The sequence below is a fragment of the Monodon monoceros genome, unplaced genomic scaffold, assembly GCF_005190385.1.
Source record: "Monodon monoceros isolate NGI ecotype Baffin Bay Population unplaced genomic scaffold, NGI_Narwhal_1 Super_Scaffold_11, whole genome shotgun sequence".
In the NCBI taxonomy this organism is placed as follows: domain Eukaryota; kingdom Metazoa; phylum Chordata; class Mammalia; order Artiodactyla; family Monodontidae; genus Monodon; species Monodon monoceros.
This window is the reverse complement of record NW_021703767.1, coordinates 39,532,599-39,549,930: the sequence shown is the minus strand read 5'-3', so window position 1 is coordinate 39,549,930 and position 17,332 is coordinate 39,532,599. Positions and strand designations below refer to the sequence as shown.

Sequence of the window (17,332 nt, the reverse complement as noted above, 5' to 3'; positions counted from 1 at the left end):
CGCATACCATTCCTTCCCTCCCACCACCACCCCACTGCCGGGAGGCGGAGAGAGCTTGCAACTTCTCTCCAATCCGCGGCCGGCCCTCCCCGGGGTCCCCCTGCTGGGCGACCGGCCCGCCACCGACCGAGTTGGAGGAACTTCGCGGAGCTCCGCGTCAGAGCCGGGAGAGGCGAGATGCTCCCCCTCCTCCCCTGCCGGCCCCCTCACTCTGCCCCCGCCTCCCGGTCCTCGCCCAGCCGGGAGCGCCGGTGATAGGACGAGCCCCGGGCGTGCATTGTGTATATGCAAACCAGAGCCCGGTTCCCCAGGTCTGTCCGACCCCGGCCGGGGCTGCGGCTGCGGCTGGCGCTGCCGTGGGCGCCGCTGTCCTCGCCCTCGCCCCGCACTGCCATGCTCCCGCCGCGCGGCGGGCCAATGCGTCCCCGAGTCGCTATATAAGCGCAGGCCAGGGGACACCCGGAGGGGCTGAAGATGAGGGTGCCCGCGCATGGGCCACCGCCGATTGCCAACCCCTCCCGAGCCCGCGCCCCGCGCGGAGCCCACGGCCGCCGAGGACCCGCCTTCGCCACAGTAGCAGCTGGGGCTGCGACAGAGGCGGCAGCTGCGGCGGCGCCTGTCGCACGAGCGCGTAGAGCAGCGGCCGCAGCTCCGGGGCCGCCGCTGCCCCGGCTGCCATGAGTTGTGCGGAGGTGATGTATCACCCCCAGCCGTATGGAGCGCCCCAGTATCTGCCCAACCCCGTGGCAGCTGCAACCTGCCCCACAGCCTATTACCACCCGGCGCCCCAACCTGGCCAGCAGGTGAGTCACCGACCGGGCAGCCTGCCGGGGGCGGGGGCGAGGGGCAGCGAGAGTATCGGTCTGGGGCTCCCAAGACGTCCCTCTGGGACGGGTGGCGCGGAGGATGCTCTGAGACTTGCGGGAGCGCCCTTGAACAGAAAGCCATCAGAAGAGAAGAGACGAGGCTTCGGGAAGGACGAGCTGCCAGGTGGACGGGTGGGGATTCCAAGCGAGGCATTACCTGGCTGGGGGCTTCAGTGAGCTCTTGTCACCGGCTCAGAAGCTATTCCTCATAGCCACCCTAGCTCTTAGGGCTCAGTTCTCTGAAGCTCACCAAGGGCATCTGTCTTAGGAGTATGTGAGTAAACTTCCTTTAAACCAAGTATTTTGTTTCCTTTGAAACGGTGGAGTGTTTCAGGGTTTTCTTGATTAGGAGGATGAAATGTGTCACTGACATAGGGGAGGCTACCTGGACAGTGAGCCCATGGAATGACTTTTCTGGAACTTTTATGGTGGAACATGGGTCTCGTGTAATATCTGTCCAATGTTACTAGAAGTTCTCTGCAAAGCCTGTCATCTTCCATACTTAGGTGACAGGGATTATTCCCCAAATTCCTCATTCATTTTTAATTCCATCAAAGCACAGAGATGTTATGGTTCAGTCTGTTGGACAGAAGAACCCTTTCCTTTCCCAGCTAAGAGGTAACCTTGGGTCACTGGATGCTGGGTCTCCACCATGCCAAGAGTGACTGAATGCTGTTGGATAAAAAGGATTCAGGAACTAGGGAGATGATAAAGTTCCTTTAGAAGGGAGAGTGGGGTTCTGGGGAATTAAGCACTAGGTACCACTGGGCGTTCCTCCCTGTTCGCCCGCAGTGTGTCAAGGCTTAGTTAGCGCTACATAAAACACATATGTGAGCATGTGGCCAGGGGCTGTACTAAAATAGGGTCCTGAGACTCTGGGAATTAGGGTGGGTTGATTTAGTGAGACTTAAAAAAATATACATACTCTGAGGTAGAGACACCTATCAGGGATCTAGATATGGTTCCGAAACTAACATCCACAGAATTTATTGATTGACATTTTTTTTTTTAGTTTCTTAAAAAACATATATTTTATTGTGGTCTTCAGGGTTTGGCTCTTTAATTAATCTGGCCATTTAATTTATTTCCTCTACCCCTGTCTCTTTACTAGATTTATTGTGCTACTCTTTGGAAAGAAATTATGTTTAGAATTTAGGGACTGAAATTCAGCTGATTCTGGAAGAGTACGTACTCTAGATCTATCTGCTGAACAGTATGAGCTTAACCAGGACAACTAGGGCAAAAGAGGAAGGAGTCCCACTTTATAGCTATCTTTTTTTTTTTTTTTCTTCATCATCTTCAGCATTTCAAAGCAAGATTACTTTTAGGGAGGGGGATGGGAAAACATTTTGTAATTTGTGAACAAGGGTGACAGGTTAAAACATTTTATTTTGGTTATGCTCTTTTTCTTTGGTTTTAATATAAAAGATATAAGTAATGGAGGAAACCATTTAAGTCCAAGTCAGGCAAGTGATGCAAAGAGACGCTGGATATCAATTTTCTGTGTTTTATGAACACTGTGTCCCAGATAAACCACCCTTTTCTTCTTTACTTTCTTCCATCTCAGAGACTGTAGATGCCTTAACTTATCAATTGGAATGTGGACGAGCAACAGCCTCAAACTTTACTAAACATTCAGAAAGGTATTTTTCCCCTTCAAAAATAACTTTAGCAGAATAGTTGTGAATAAGGTTTTATTTTCCAGAGTTGTGAAAATAGTTCCATTCAAATACGAATCGCTAGTGGGGGTTAGAATTGGAATACTTTTTTGAGCTAGAAAATAAAATTCGGTATCAGAAAAATTATAAATAACTAGTCATGAGATTTAGCTTTCAATAAAAAGTAACTCCAATACCTTACCTAACTTTTGCAGTTGCCCCGAAACTCAGTTGCCAAATCGCATTCTTTTGCTAAGACCGTCAGCAAACCAAAAAATGAGCTTTCTTTTTCACCTGAATTGTCCACCTCGATGAGTGGTACCTATTTGTAAATAGTGATCAATTTCTGCTATCCTTTGAGCTTCTGTAGATATTGTTTAAGTAGATGTTAGGCTGAGTTGAACTGAAGAACTTAGTTGAGAAGTGTGCTTGAAAATTTCATGTTGCTTTTACTACACTGGCTTGTTGGAGATTGCTTTTTTGTCAGGTGAAGCAACTATTTGACTATATAACTGGCTATAGCAAAATAAAAAGACAGGAGTGTAACTACTGTACTTTTACTGTCAGGGGTTTATTTTGATGCCCTATATTTTCTGTTGGAAAACAGAGTAAATCAGGAAATTCTTATCAGGCTGACAGCATTTTTAGACTATGTGGTGCGTGGGTGAAGTGGGACTAATATTGACTTGGCCCCAACGTAGTCATCTGAGAATACATATTTTGGTTGTTTTTGCATTCCATAAGGTTTTATCATTATTATCCATGAAGATTGTTTTCTCCGTACGTGGGAAGTGACCCCTAATAGCATCTTGCCTGGGAGACAAAAACAAGGGCTACGAGTCCTACTGTATTTGAAAAATTGACTTGTTGAGGACAGGAAGCAGAAAAAGTGATAGAGTTACAAAGTTTAATGGTCATTTAGAAAATGTTAGAAAAGAGAGCATTAAAGCTTTGTATCACTTCTGTATTTTCAATTATTGTAGTGTATCTTTGAACTGATTTTTTCCTCAAGTCCATATAGCTCTATAGTCCTTGTAAATTATTATCTCATAGTGGTTTATTATGATAGATTTTAAACATAGGTATATTTTCCTCTTAATGCATGATTATATAGCAGAAGTTCTTTTTTAAATAGTAGAACTTAATGCTCCAGGCACATGTATTCGCAGCTTTCCACCTAAAAGTACGACGTGATTTTGTGTAATTACAAGTGTAAAAGGCACTTGGAATTTTGTTTCATTTTTTTAATTGAACATATTATAAATCATAGGTGGGTAATAGGTTAGTACCTTAAAAACAGTGAACTGTGTATACATCAGGCTGCATTGCAGTGTGTTACTTAAGCATGCAGTAGGCTAAGTGAATAAAAGTAAAATGTAAATATACCTAAAGAGTCAGTTTTAGAGTCCCTGATGTTAATTCCTAGAAATTGCGTGGCTGTGCATAAATCTAACAGTGTGCTTTATAGAGCCAGGATTTGCTAAGGGATCTAAGGTCTCTGGTCCCTGTGCCCACCATCTCTTCATTGCTTGAATGCATCAGTCCCTACCAACTCCTCAGGAGAACTCTCGACTTAGTCTCTCAGCACGTGCTCCAGAGGCATGATGACACTGCAGAACGTGTACAGAAAGGAATGCGTTTGTATCCCAACAGTGACAGTAGGAAAAAAGAGAAAATAAATTCAAAATAAGTGTCAGGAAAAATTGAGGGAAACAATCATAAATTCCCTTCATACCCCATAGATTCCTCATCTTAAATGCAGACAATCTGTCGTCTAAAATCTCCCTCCCCCCATATTTTCATAATGTTAACATTAGGGAGATACTTAAAGCAAAGCTTTCAGAACTGGGTGAGTTCTTAGGTGAGGTGGTGAAAGCAGAAGAGAACAATCACCCATTCTCTATTTGTGCATAGGAGTTTTTAACAATCACACTTCGGGCTTCATATAAGTTAGAGCATATTGACGCTGCTCTCTTCAACGGTGACAGCTGGGTGAATATGCATGCATGCTTTCACTTAAGAGAATTAAAAGTCTTGGGAGGCAGAACTTCAGTTCTAACTTTGTAAGGAGTTTTTCGAACTCTTTCTCTGGACTCTGCCACCTTGGTTAGGTCATAAAATCTGAGATTCTGTTTGTTAGGAAAAAACCCTGGGAAAACATACTTCAACCCCTCCTTTTACAGATGGGGAAATGCATGTTTATAGGGCTGAAATGCCTGGCTAAAGATTTCAAAGCTAATTGGTGACAAAATTAGGACCACTGGATCCCCTGCTCCCCAGCAGAGCATCTTTCCACCATACCATGCCGTCTCCCAAGATTTTTTTTTTTTTTCCTATTGCACAATAGGCTTATTTCTGTCTTTAGTGCTCCAAATCAACTTTTTGATAAAGAAGATTAATTTGCAGTAGATTCTTTGGCCTTGGAGCTTGAAATTCTTTCCAAGTCCTTGGTAGTGTACGTTTTTAGTTTAGGCATTCCAAAGTTGTTTTGCAAGCATTTGTATTATGCTAATGACTTTTGCTATCCGTGTTGCATCCTTTGCTGATGAAGCAGAATATCCACTTAGCAAATGAACATGTATTTATTTGAAAATAATATGCAGGAAGTGGTATTAACAGTCAGCTTTAAGTGCCTCATATATCATTGCTGTTCCAACATAAGTTTAGATTTATTAAGAGGAAAACATACAATTACATTCTAAATAGTTTCAATACACAGTCCACTTATTTAAGTTGGAGGATATAATTTTCTTGCAACTGTAAGCAAGGACTTAAGTAGATTTATAAGAATTCATACAGGACTTCTTTGAGAGAGAACAGCCCCTCTGATTCCAAACTACACAAAGTAACTTGACTGTAGAGACTTAGAAGCTTCAAGTGCCCCAGAGCTTTATGCTCCCAATAACTTTCCAGCCAGAAAATTCAAAGCTAGAAGGAAAATTAAACTTTGAAATAACTAAACTGAACTGTTGTCTCTGGCAGTCAACCAGAATGGAGATTACAATACGGATAGTAAGGGCAGGCTTGAAATCCATAAAATCATGTGCAGTGAGGCTACATTCACCAGAAAAACCAAATGCCGGGACAAGGAAGTATTCTGTGGAAATTTAAGTGAAGGATATTTTCACTCAGCGCAAGGAAGTCCTACTTCACTTAGCGCTTGGTAAAGTCTCACATCTCACAGAGTTGGAGATGATGGGGACATGACTCATAACAGTGGAAATGAGGGGGATCAGTGGGTAGAACGATCCTGCACGGTGCTTCCTTGGACAACTACAGAAGAGATTCTGTGTTGACCCGGTTGGGCAGTATGTACATTTCTGTCTTGTGTTTTTCTGTGCAAAGGGGATTGTCAATAAGACTAAAAATATTATGCGCAAGATGCCTAACACAGATTCTAAAGCAAACTCGAGAGTTAAGTGACTGCCATTCTAAAACCTGGCCGCTTAACTTGAATCCCATTCCCATCAGCCCTATTTCCAACTGGCTTTAAAAAGAAATCTCAAAACTGATACATCTAGTAACACATAACAATTTAAGGTATTGTCTCTAGAAAAACATTTTCATTCAAGAAACAAAAACTCTCCAATACTTGAATTTCAGACTCTGGCAGAGATAGTGGAGGAAATAATTTTGGTCAAAACTTTGCACTGACTCTTAAAAAGCACGTCTTTCAGCAGCTGGTTTTCTGCTTTAACTGTTCATTTAGGAAGACCCTAATAGTGATTTGAACCATTAGACCCAAACGTCTGTTGCTAGAAGCAAGTCATGAATGCCATATTTATAGATATTTCAGTGGATACCAGATTTATTTCAGTAATTTACAAGTATGGTCTGAACCGGGATAACTGAACTATTTTTCACTTGTCTCATACTTCAGTAGAGAAAAAAAAAAAAAAGAAAAAGGAAAGAAAAGAAAGGAAGAAGGGCCTAAACCGAACAGGTGTCCTTTCCTCTTAAAACTATGTTGTTTTAGTGTGCAAAAACACTTGTCCTTGGGGGATGGGGTGGGGATATTTGAAGGATACCTCCTTTCTGGTTACTGTGAAGATAGCTAAAGGAAGTACCCAAACTCGTTCCTAGGAATTGGGCTAGATGACCTATGTCTGAAAATGAATTAGTCTTCAATGATCTGTAGGGTTTTTTTGACCAGTGTCCTGCAAAATCAGAAAAGGCAGCCAACGTAAGAAACAAAATTAAGTGTGAGTTTGTCTAGAGCTCCAGCATGTTGCTTATTAGCCTACAGAGTTGGACGAGACCTCTGAGATAATGAAGTCAGAATTCCTCATCTTCAGAAGAGAAAGCTGAGGGCCAAAGGTTTCGGTGCCTTACCCAGATTCATGGACTAGTTTTGGTCAAATCCCCTTAATCATTCCAGTTCTCTTTCTACTGTGTTCCCTTTCCATCTGGGCTTCTTTAGAAGCAACAAAAGCATTAGTAATTCACCTAGTGTTACCCTCTTACTTTTCTCATTTAAAAAATTTTGAATATTAGCTACTTGGAGAAATTAGACAATTAGCCATGTGGATAAACCTGGAGGTTCTCTTTCTTTACCATTTTCCTTACAAGCCTCTCTCAACTGCTATGACTTTCATTTTTGTGCCTCCGAGGCTTTGCACAATGACTGACACAAAATAAGAATTAACTGGCAATTCGATGACTAACAGATAAATTTTAAAAAGTGAAATCATACCCTAAACCTAGTAATAGGATTATGTAAACATACCAGAAATTTATACATCAGAAACTGTTGTTTCATTCAAAGCAGTCAGTTTGAGAGAGAACACATACCCTCATGATGCGATCATTGCTTAAAACATTTTGGGAATGCAAATTTTGAAATTCTCAGCCTGTGGCACATTTTTTTTAACATCCTCAAAACTGGAAAAATTTCATCCTTTGAGGGGATGGGTTTGATTTTTTTTTTTGATAATGACCAGAATCATTGAGTGGCAGGTGTGCTCAAAAATAGCTAATATTGTTTTTGGTTTGCTCCTCCTACTGTTAAGAAAAATAAAAAACAAACAAAAAAGCAAACAAACACAGAATCTTGAGGTCTGAGTGTGTCTAGTAAATTGGCTCCACTCACATTTTCAAAATAGGATTTCCAGAAAAATTGTATTTTGTATCTGACTTGCCAAGGGGACAACACATTTCTAGATATAGAAGGGCAGGTTCATCTAGATATACCTATATTTTGAAGAGCACTGCATTATTTAATAGCCATATCTTTGATATGTTTACATCCCTAGTTTTTAAGTGTTATAAATAACTTTAGATTTTCTTTAGTTAGCATATGATGCCACGCTGACTGTGGGCTTCTATTTGTTTATACAGTTAAACTAAATATTATATAGAGACTCATTTTCTTTAGTCTGTTTTCTTGGCAGATGCTTTGTTGTCAGACAGAAATAGGTTCTAATCCCATCCTTGCCATTTACTAGTTAGATGATGTGGCCAAGTAAATCAGTTTTTGCATATATACATTGAGAATAATTATTTGGACAAAATATTTGTGTATGTGTGACAGTTAGTGAAATAAAATATATCAAAGGTCTGTGAACTATCTTCCTTATCCTGACCCACCTTCCCGCAACCTGATTCCTCCTCCTCCAAATGGGCCAAGGACCAAAACTTCAAGTCTCTCTGGGATAGATTTAAAAATCTGTTATTCGGGCTTCCCTGGTGGCGCAGTGGTTGAGAGTCCGCCTGCCGATGCAGGGGACACGGGTTCGTGCCCTGGTCTGGGAGGATCCCACATGCTGCGGAGCGGCTGGGCCCGTGAGCCATGGCCGCTGAGCCTGCGCGTCCGGAGCCTGTGCTCTGCAACGGGAGAGGCCACAACAGTGAGAGGCCCGCGTACCGAAAAAAAAAAAAAAAAAAATCTGTTATCAAGTAAATTTGGAAAAATAGGATCAAAGAGTAACACACTGCTTTATGGGCTTTATAGTTTTGAAACATTGACTATGGGCTAGTGGTCCTTTCTTACAGGCTCTAACCATGTCTCTCGGGATGAAAGAATCATTGCATTTAGAAAAGATAGCCAGTAGGAAAAAAAAAAAAAGCTGTTTCCAAATATCCAATGATTCATTAAAATACTTTTGTTTCCTTAGAAAAAAAGTTTCCACATATGCACAGTAATCATTTGGCATTTTGTAGGCTTAAGCCTTGGGAAGTTAGTGGTATTTGGCTCCTGACATGGAAGTCTTTCTCTTGTCAGACAAATCCTTTCCCCGGCACATTCCTGTGCGAGTTTGTTTCTGTTGTGCCTGATGGCAGGCTGTGAGGTGTTTGGGCATGGTTCACACTGCCTAGGCTAGGCGGACTCCTTCACACTGCTACTTTCAAGTCTTTCTGAGTTAATTTTAACTCTGTGCCTGTTAACTCGGTCACTGTTTCATCTAACTCAAGGGTTCTTTTACCTGAAGGAAATTTGTCATTACTCTGCCATGGAGGATGAGCCAGTTAAGGTGCATTCAATAAACCGAACTGTAGTCTTTGAAATTCCTTCTGATGACTTATTTTTGTTAATAATTCGTAAGTGTCTAGTAAGAAAAATATGAATACTTCTGACAGATTGGGCTATTTTTAGGGTGTGATAGTGCATTTTGAGAAAAATATGAACCACATTGCCTTTCAGCATTGATTCAGGAAATCTGGGTTCTGATGATTTGAGATTTATTTTCAAGTTTTAAATTTTATATATTACTTTCAAGAATGAAGATAACACTAGGGAAGTTTCATTCCAAGGAGCAAACACCAAGTAAATACAGAATATGGCAACAGTGTACATAAACAACATACTTAGTTTTTTTTGATAAAAGGCAAAGGATTGATTTACAGTCACAAAAGCACAGATAACAGAAGGCAGTTGAGGCTTAAGAGTCATTGGGGAAGGAGATTAGGATAGTGTGAATGTTAGCATATGGATCAATTGCTGTTTAAATTGTGTGTTCCCATTTTCTTCATGCTCACACTTGATGTTTAAAAAATGTATGTAAATTCAGTGTTGTCATTTTAGAAGGCTATCAGGCTGTTTGGATGCTTTAGAATTCTTATTTTAACCAGTGATGTTGATGGTGTGGTCATAAATGCTCCTGTGTGTTGTAAACGTAAATATTTAAATGGGTACACTAAAATTTGTGAAAATTGATGCAAAATGCAAGAGGGGGGTGAGAAATATGCTTTATATCCTGCCCATTGGTAGCTATATCATAGGCTCCTTTTTTATTTTATTTTTTTGATGGTCTCCAGCAAATTTATTTAACTAGTAGAAGACCTGCCTCAAAGAGCTGAGAGAGAGAAAAAAAAGTATATTTTATAAGCATCCTCCCAAAATGTATTTAAATAGAGGAGTCAATATAGATATTTTTATAGTACCACGGGTATTTGAAAGGAATATTTCAATATATACTTATATAAATGCATATGTGTATATATAGATATATATTACATATATAGGAAATATAAAGATTATAGGGAATCAATGCATCCGTTGACAGAATTGACATTTAGAAAATAGACTCATAAAAGGTATTTTGACACAATGGAAGATTTTGCTTAATTTTTCCCCATTTCATAGTGAAAAATGTATAACTTATTTGTATCCAACTACTCAGCGATTGGTTAAAAAAGAATAACATAAAATTATATAGCATTTAGAAAATTGTGTAATCTTAATTTGACCGAAAATCTATGGTTTAAATTCAACTGCCATCAATGTAAAAATTAAGAAATTTTATTGATACCATTATTGATCATAATACTGTGCTACATTTGCATACAAATGGAGGCTGTATTTGCATTTGATTTGCAGTTCTCAAATCTTTCACATATATATAACTTTAATTTTATTTTATCTAAGAATCAATTGCTAATTGGGATAAAATTAAAAAATTGTCTTTCTTTGGATAATTAACATAGCCAAGGCTCTTTCATTTAAGGAATAAGCATTAAAATTAAACAAATTAAACAAGTAGATGCAAAGCCTGACTCTCACAAACTGATGCTGCACTGGACGTTAATGAGAAAAAAGAAATCGGTTTAATAGATAATACTTAACACTTAAGGCAGTGAAGCCACTCTGTAGATCAGTCTTAATCTTTTTCCCAAATAAAAACAGTGCTTCTTTCTAATATGCCTGAATATTCGGCAGAGTGTGTGTATTTGCTTAAAATGGTATAACTTCGGTAAATGCACATGTGCCTGGAGAAGCAGTACTGTGATTTGACTAATAAACAGTAATATTCATGTAACTTTATAATGGAATTTAAAGCCAGGAGTAACTGTAGAGGTCAGTTAGTTCAATCTTTTCATTTTATACATAACCTATATTACTACGGTGTTTTTTACTATTGAAGTTAAACATAACCATGTTCAAATCTGAGCAGAACAGATTGTAAGAATTTTATAACCACTCAGTCATTACAATCACCCATTCATCAGCAAGACATATTCACTCTCAGGGAATGAATCATCTATTCATCAAGAAGCGATAACCATACTGACACAGATTTCAAATAAAAAGGGAGATACATATAGTGTGTGTGTATATATAGCAGCCCTAAATAATAAGCAGCAGCTTGTAATGTGCCTGAACATTTCAGACCCTACCTCACACAAGAACAACATATTCATTGCTGGGGTTCAGTTTTCCGAATGAGGCATTTATAATTTGGGGCTACAGATTTTGGGGCTAGTAATTACCACTAGAAACATTGAGTCTTGGTTATGTGTTTTGATAACATTTGCCAAACTATGTGCTTACTGACTATTCTAGAATGATCTATTTTTTTCTACTGACATTCACTTTCCAACATGCAGTTTTTTCTGAAATAAGAAAAATGGTCTGACAAAGGGTCAGGTTTTGTAGGTATACAGATGATAGGATGCTCATTTTGTCATTAAGATAATGAGTTTTATAGTTTTTTAGCATTATTTTCTTATATATAATTTGCACTAAAGTTGATTATAAAAATGATATGGGCTCTACGAAAAATATTTGGAAATATTGAAAAATAGGAATAAGAAAATAACAACCAACTACAAGCTTACTACCCAGAAAAAGAACACAAAACATAACATTTTGGTGATTTTTTTTTCTGCACTAGATGTCCCTCCCCTGCCCTCCTCTGACACATACATGTACACACATATGTACATTTGTGTATTTTTATTATGCATTCTGGGTCCATCACTTATAAGCTCTGTGACCTTTGGCAAGTTACTTCACTTCTCTGTGCCTCACTTCTTCATATTTAAAATATGGAGAGTAATGATAACCACATTATAGAATTGTAAAGATTACATGGGGTAATAAAGAGTATCAGTCATAATATAAACTATTACTAGAGCTACGATTTTATGTTTTGAAAACATTTTAAAATTACCAAACCTTTTTCATTTTGATTTAAAAGCCATCCTAGCCATTGCTAGTATCTTGTATTATTTTCAGCAAGTCATCATAATACCTTTTTTTCCCCTTTTATGATAATGGTGGTAAGTGGAACATTTGAAAAATATGTTCCATGCAAAATGGATCTTCACACAGACTTATTTTGTCATTTTAGTTTGATTTTTGAGAAATGAGTTCAGCACATCTGCCAAATCCTTTTATAAGATGCTACATTCCTGTTTTTATTTTAGTGTATTTCATTTATGAAAAACTCTTTTCTTCTCCACTCCTCCCCCAGACAGTTAGGCCTACCATCTCCATTCCTCCCTGTCCCGAACTATAATGTTGCTGTACATTAAATCTTTAAAATAGAAAAGGGAACAAAAATGGAAGGGCTCTGTCACTTTCTTTCTTTTTTTTTTTTTTAAGTCATTCTCCTTTTGGTATATCTAAATTAAGCAAAAAAAAAAAGCCTGCCTTTCACAGTCTGAGAATATACCATTGGATAATGGACTTTTTTTTTTGCCAAATTTGAAATAGCAAAGTCTTTTTTTTCAGGGTGGGAAGCAGAAGGCTGGTTTGGGGAAGGGGAAGGTGGAGTAAAGCAAATGAAGAAGAATCAGTTTGTGAACATATGTTAATGTTTAGACTTTTTTGTTTTTTTTTTTTTTTAGTGAAAAGTTAACTCGTTAATGCTTTTTGTACAAACTGTCTTTGATACTGTGTTTTGTTTATTCCATCCCAGAAGAAGTTAGCGGTATACAGCAAGATGCAGGACTCTCTGGAAGTCACCCTTCCCAGCAAACAAGAGGAGGAGGAGGAGGAGGAGGAGGAGGAGGAGGAGGAGGAGAAAGACCAGCCTGCCGAGATGGAGTACCTTAACTCTCGCTGTGTCCTTTTCACTTATTTCCAGGGAGACATTGGGTCAGTAGTGGATGAACACTTCTCAAGAGCTTTGGGCCAAGCCAGCACCCTTCATCCAGAATCTGCCATTTCAAAAAGCAAGATGGGGCTAACCCCCTTATGGCGAGGTAAGAATTCCAAAGCAGATGCTCTCCAGGGCACTGGCTCTGTTTCGCAACCGTCTGTACCAGGTTCCAGCTGGAGACTTGCCCCTGGAGGACGGATATCCACTCGCTTTTTAATTTTTAAGGACAGCAAGGAATTTCTTTCAGACAAACAGCTGGATCAGTTTTGTCACATGTGGAATGCAGGGTTGGAAAGGATGCAGTCACACCCCTTAAATTCCTCGTGGAAAGTAGTGATGCAACTGGCCTGAGTTCATAGTGGCAGGATTGAGCTGCGAAGCACCATTCCTTAAGCCCCGATGGCCCAATTTGGATCTCTAAATAATAGGCGTGCCTGGATCAGTGTTTAAAAATTAGCTCTTGCTCATTCCACGAGGTGCTACGTGATGACATAGCAGAGGTCTGAGTCTGACCCAGGAATACATACTTTGAAAGCCTTTTGTGTTCTCTTGATGGCTTTCTCTGTCCTGCTTTGTTGTGATGTTAACTCTTTGTAGTGTACAACCCAGACATTATTGACTGTATCTCCCTGGTTTAAGCTATTTTTTTTTTTTTAACTCAGTAAAGCAAAGCAGTAGATTGGACTTCCTCTTCTTTATTTCGCTCTATATAGAGGTCACAGAGAGGTGTGTTTGAATCTGATTTCTGACTCACAGAAAATGGTCTGATGACAACTTAATTGAGATAATTACAACATTAGAGAAAAAACAATCCATCATTCCAATGGTAGTTTTAAAGAAATATGAATGTTTCTTCTGAGCTCACCTGGTTCTAAGAAGAATCTAGTAAAATGGTTCTCAAAGTGTGGTTTCCAGGACCAGGAACATGTGCATCACATGGGAGTTGTTAGAAATGCAAATTCGTGGTCCGAGCCCCACACCTACTGAATCAGAAACTCACAGGTAGAGTACCTTGTGTTTTAACCAGCCCTCCCAGGGATTCAGGTGCAGGCTCAAGTTTGATAATTGTTGATCTAGTGCTGCTAAAAATCACAGATTGCAGCCCCCTTATTTGGACCTTCGAATCAGACAGAGGCTCCAGAGGGAGGCTCTGGGAATCACTGTAATAAGTGCCCCATGTGATCCTATGGTGAGGAGAGGCTGGCCACCAGTGATAGGTCACCTGTGGTAGGTCACCTGTGGTAGGGGGCAGGTGAGAGGTGATGAGTGGTCGGTCCCCTCTCAGCATCAGAAGAATGGTTCTTTCTTGTCTGCCTGCCTTTCCTTCCCTTTTCTCTCCTCCCCTCCCCTTCTCTCTTTTCACCATCCCTCCCTTCTTTTCTCCTTTCTGATAAGAAATATGAACAACATTGACATACACAGTGACTTTAAAGAGGAAGGTGGAATCCATATTCAAGTGACCTAGACCTTGGTAGAGGTGAATTGGGAAGCATACTGCTTATTTGATTAGTAATTATGGACTTCCCACAAGAACTGAGAACTTAGTCCTCGAAACCCTAAGATGCTAACAGAACCAACAATGTCCTATTTGATAGCACATTGTGAATACTTTTAATAGCTTGTGGAGGGTGAAAATAGGAAAACTTCAGTGAATTAGCTGGCTTTAATAAATAGTTTGATATATCAATAATAAATCCTATCATGACAATCAGTCCCAGGAGAGTAATAAATGCAATGCCTAATTCTTTTAGCATACTAGCATATGCAACCCAGTGATCATTTAACTTGGAATATAGGAGCAAAAGCCCCAAATTATAGAAAGATGTAAGAGTGATTGTCTAAAGTATCATAACCATAATAGTTTTAAGTGAGGTGTTGTGTAAATGCAAAAACTCTAAATGTCAGTGTTTTTCCCATAATCTGCATGACTGAGTGGAGAGGATCTTTGGAAGGCTGTCAAATTTCAGTATAGAAAGTGTGGATAATGGTAATGTTTTAGTAAGTATTATTAGAATTTTTTTGGCATTATCTTAAATCTGGCCTTCAAATCTAGCTCCCGTTTCATTCATTGACTTATGCAGCAAATATTTATTAAGGTCCTACTATGTTCTAGGTAGTGGGAATATAGCAGTGGACAGGAGAGTCTAAGCTTCTATACTCAATGGAGCTTGCTAGTGAAAGAGACAGGCAATATATATATAATGAGATGCAAGGTATTATTTTACTTAGAGTGATCTAACAGATGGTCTCTCTAAGACTTACATTTGAGCACAGACCCGAAGGAAATAAGAGTGCTTCTTATCACACAAATATCTAGGGGGGACATTATTTAAGGCAGAGGGAACAGCCAGTGCAAAGGCCCTGAGGAAGAATTGAACTTGAGTGTTCAACGAGAAGCGGAAATACTAGTGTGAATGGAATGAAAGAAGAGGTGTAAGTAGAGACCAGAATTTTTAGAGCTTTGTGTGTTAGTTTATCAGAGTAGCCCAGGCAAACAAAGCATGCTTTTCAATTTCCATCTCTTCCTTTTCCACTGAGACTATATATATCCTATCTAGTTAACTCACATCGTTTTCCCCAATACTCAGGATAATGCATTTCTATGTGAAAAATATGGAATATGAATTGAATGATCAATTGATTAAATTAGATGAACCAAGTTCATACTATGTACCCAGGATTAGAAAACAAAAAAAGTCCTTAATAGACTTAATAGAGAATTTATTAGTAATAAGTTGTATGCAATCTTTGGGTACAGTTTTCTTATTTATAAAATAAGGGGGTTGAATTAAGTGGTTGTTGAAATCTTTTTTTTTCTTTGAAGTTCTATGATTTCAAATGTATTAATTACTTTCCACTTGTGAATAAAACTTTGCCATAGTTGTTTCTAGTTGTGAATTAGTGTTTTTAGTTAAGTATACATAAGTTGGATAAGATTCATATGAAATCCACAAAATGTAATTAAGGATTTAGCAACTACTGAATGTGTTAAAGAGAAGTATAATAAATTGAGATTCCCATGTCTAGTTAAGAGAGTTGCTGGAAATATTGTATTAATTGCCAAAGCAACACAGGTTTGCATAATGCGGTCTTTGGTTGGATTATGTTTGTTTTGGGTTCAAGTTTTGACCTTATTACTGCCTGGTTGCAATGTTATCTTTGAGTAATTCTCAAAGTCTCCCTGAGATTAACTTCAACTATAATATGTGTTGATTAATACCCATCTCCTAGGGTTGTTGTAAAGATATTTTATAATATATATGAATTATTTGGCATAGGGCTTGATGCAAGGCACTGACTGAAGGTCAGATGCCTTTTCTCTCTTCCTTAAGTAAGTTTCCATTCATTTGGCACATAGAAAACCAACCTTGGATCTTTATTCAGAAAACTGTTTTCTGGGAGTTTGTATTCCTGGCAAAAATACAGTGTTTTGGACATACTAAGTACTCAAGGCTATTGACAATGTTGATGGCCGTGGCAATAATACTTTAGGAGGAGCTGCTGACCAGCTGTATTAAATTAAAGGGTCTAATTTATGGCATGAGGTTTTTACAGTGCTACACAAGTGCTACAGTACTTCAAAGAATTTAAAACTGAATTATGTTTGGTTGCAGAATGTATTTCCACAGTAAATCTTTAGGCAAATGATAGAGTGTCAGCTAATGATGGAACAGCGGTCATACGTTGCGTCTGTATCTTGATGGAGTTAGGAAAGTCCTCTTTAAACGTTTTGCAGCTTTGAGGCAAGCAGTTGACAGTAAATATTTGTACTTTATTTGACATGACATCACAACGACTACCTCTTCTCCCATTATATCTCCTCATGGATTGAGTAGGGCTTCTCAATTAAGAAAACCTAATGAATCTGACTGTCTCCTTATCCCATCCAATAGAAGCATCGGCTTCAAATATGTCTATTCACTGACCTCAGTGCCTAAGTGTTATTACAGAAAGTGTGTGTGTGTGTGTGTGTGTGTGTGTGTGTGTGTGTATGTAGGGAAAGCGAGTAGTTAAGTCAAGACATAGACAAATATGTCACTGGCTTAAAAACTATGCTGAGTGGTAAACTTGATATACTTTTTCTTCTTGTAGTTGCAAAGTAAATGTTTTCTGCATGACTGATCTACATCTGTCTTCTTGGAGCAACATTCTCATAAGAAAGCCCTCTCAAAATGAGCATTAAACTTAGCAAAGAGGAGGAAGGGTAGAGAGGGCCTATCTCCTGGGCCGACTGAGACAGGGACGGAGAGAGTTGGGCGGCATCTCTAAGAGGCACTGGAAGTAATCGCTGCTGGGAAGCTTAGAACAAACACGTGGGAGGAAATTGAGGCCTGGTTTATCTCATTGTCCTGCCTCCAAGGAGTAGGGCAGCTGACAGCAACCCTTGAAACTCTCACTTTAGAGTCACAAGGCCCATTTTTAAGCAACTCTAGAACAAAATACCTGGAGGGCAGTCTTTTGATATAATGGTAATGCTTAATGCCTG

The 17,332-nt window shown here is 39.3% G+C and overlaps 1 protein-coding gene across 4 annotated transcripts in view; it reads left to right on the top strand.

Moving 5' to 3' along the window:
- The first annotated feature begins 381 nt into the window (after nt 1–381).
- The window catches only part of VGLL3 (vestigial like family member 3), a 41,484-nt gene continuing 24,533 nt past the window's right edge, over nt 382–17,332 (top strand). Inside the window, exons 1-2 of one of the 4 annotated variants that reach the window (XM_029215219.1) lie at nt 382–803; nt 12,667–12,949. In XM_029215219.1, the coding sequence (XP_029071052.1) occupies nt 678–803; nt 12,667–12,949 (409 nt within the window). In that variant the 5' untranslated portion in view covers nt 382–677. Of the gene's footprint in view, nt 804–12,663; nt 12,950–17,332 lie in introns of all 4 variants that reach the window. The other 3 variants (XM_029215220.1, XM_029215218.1, XM_029215217.1) reach the window with 3 other exon arrangements.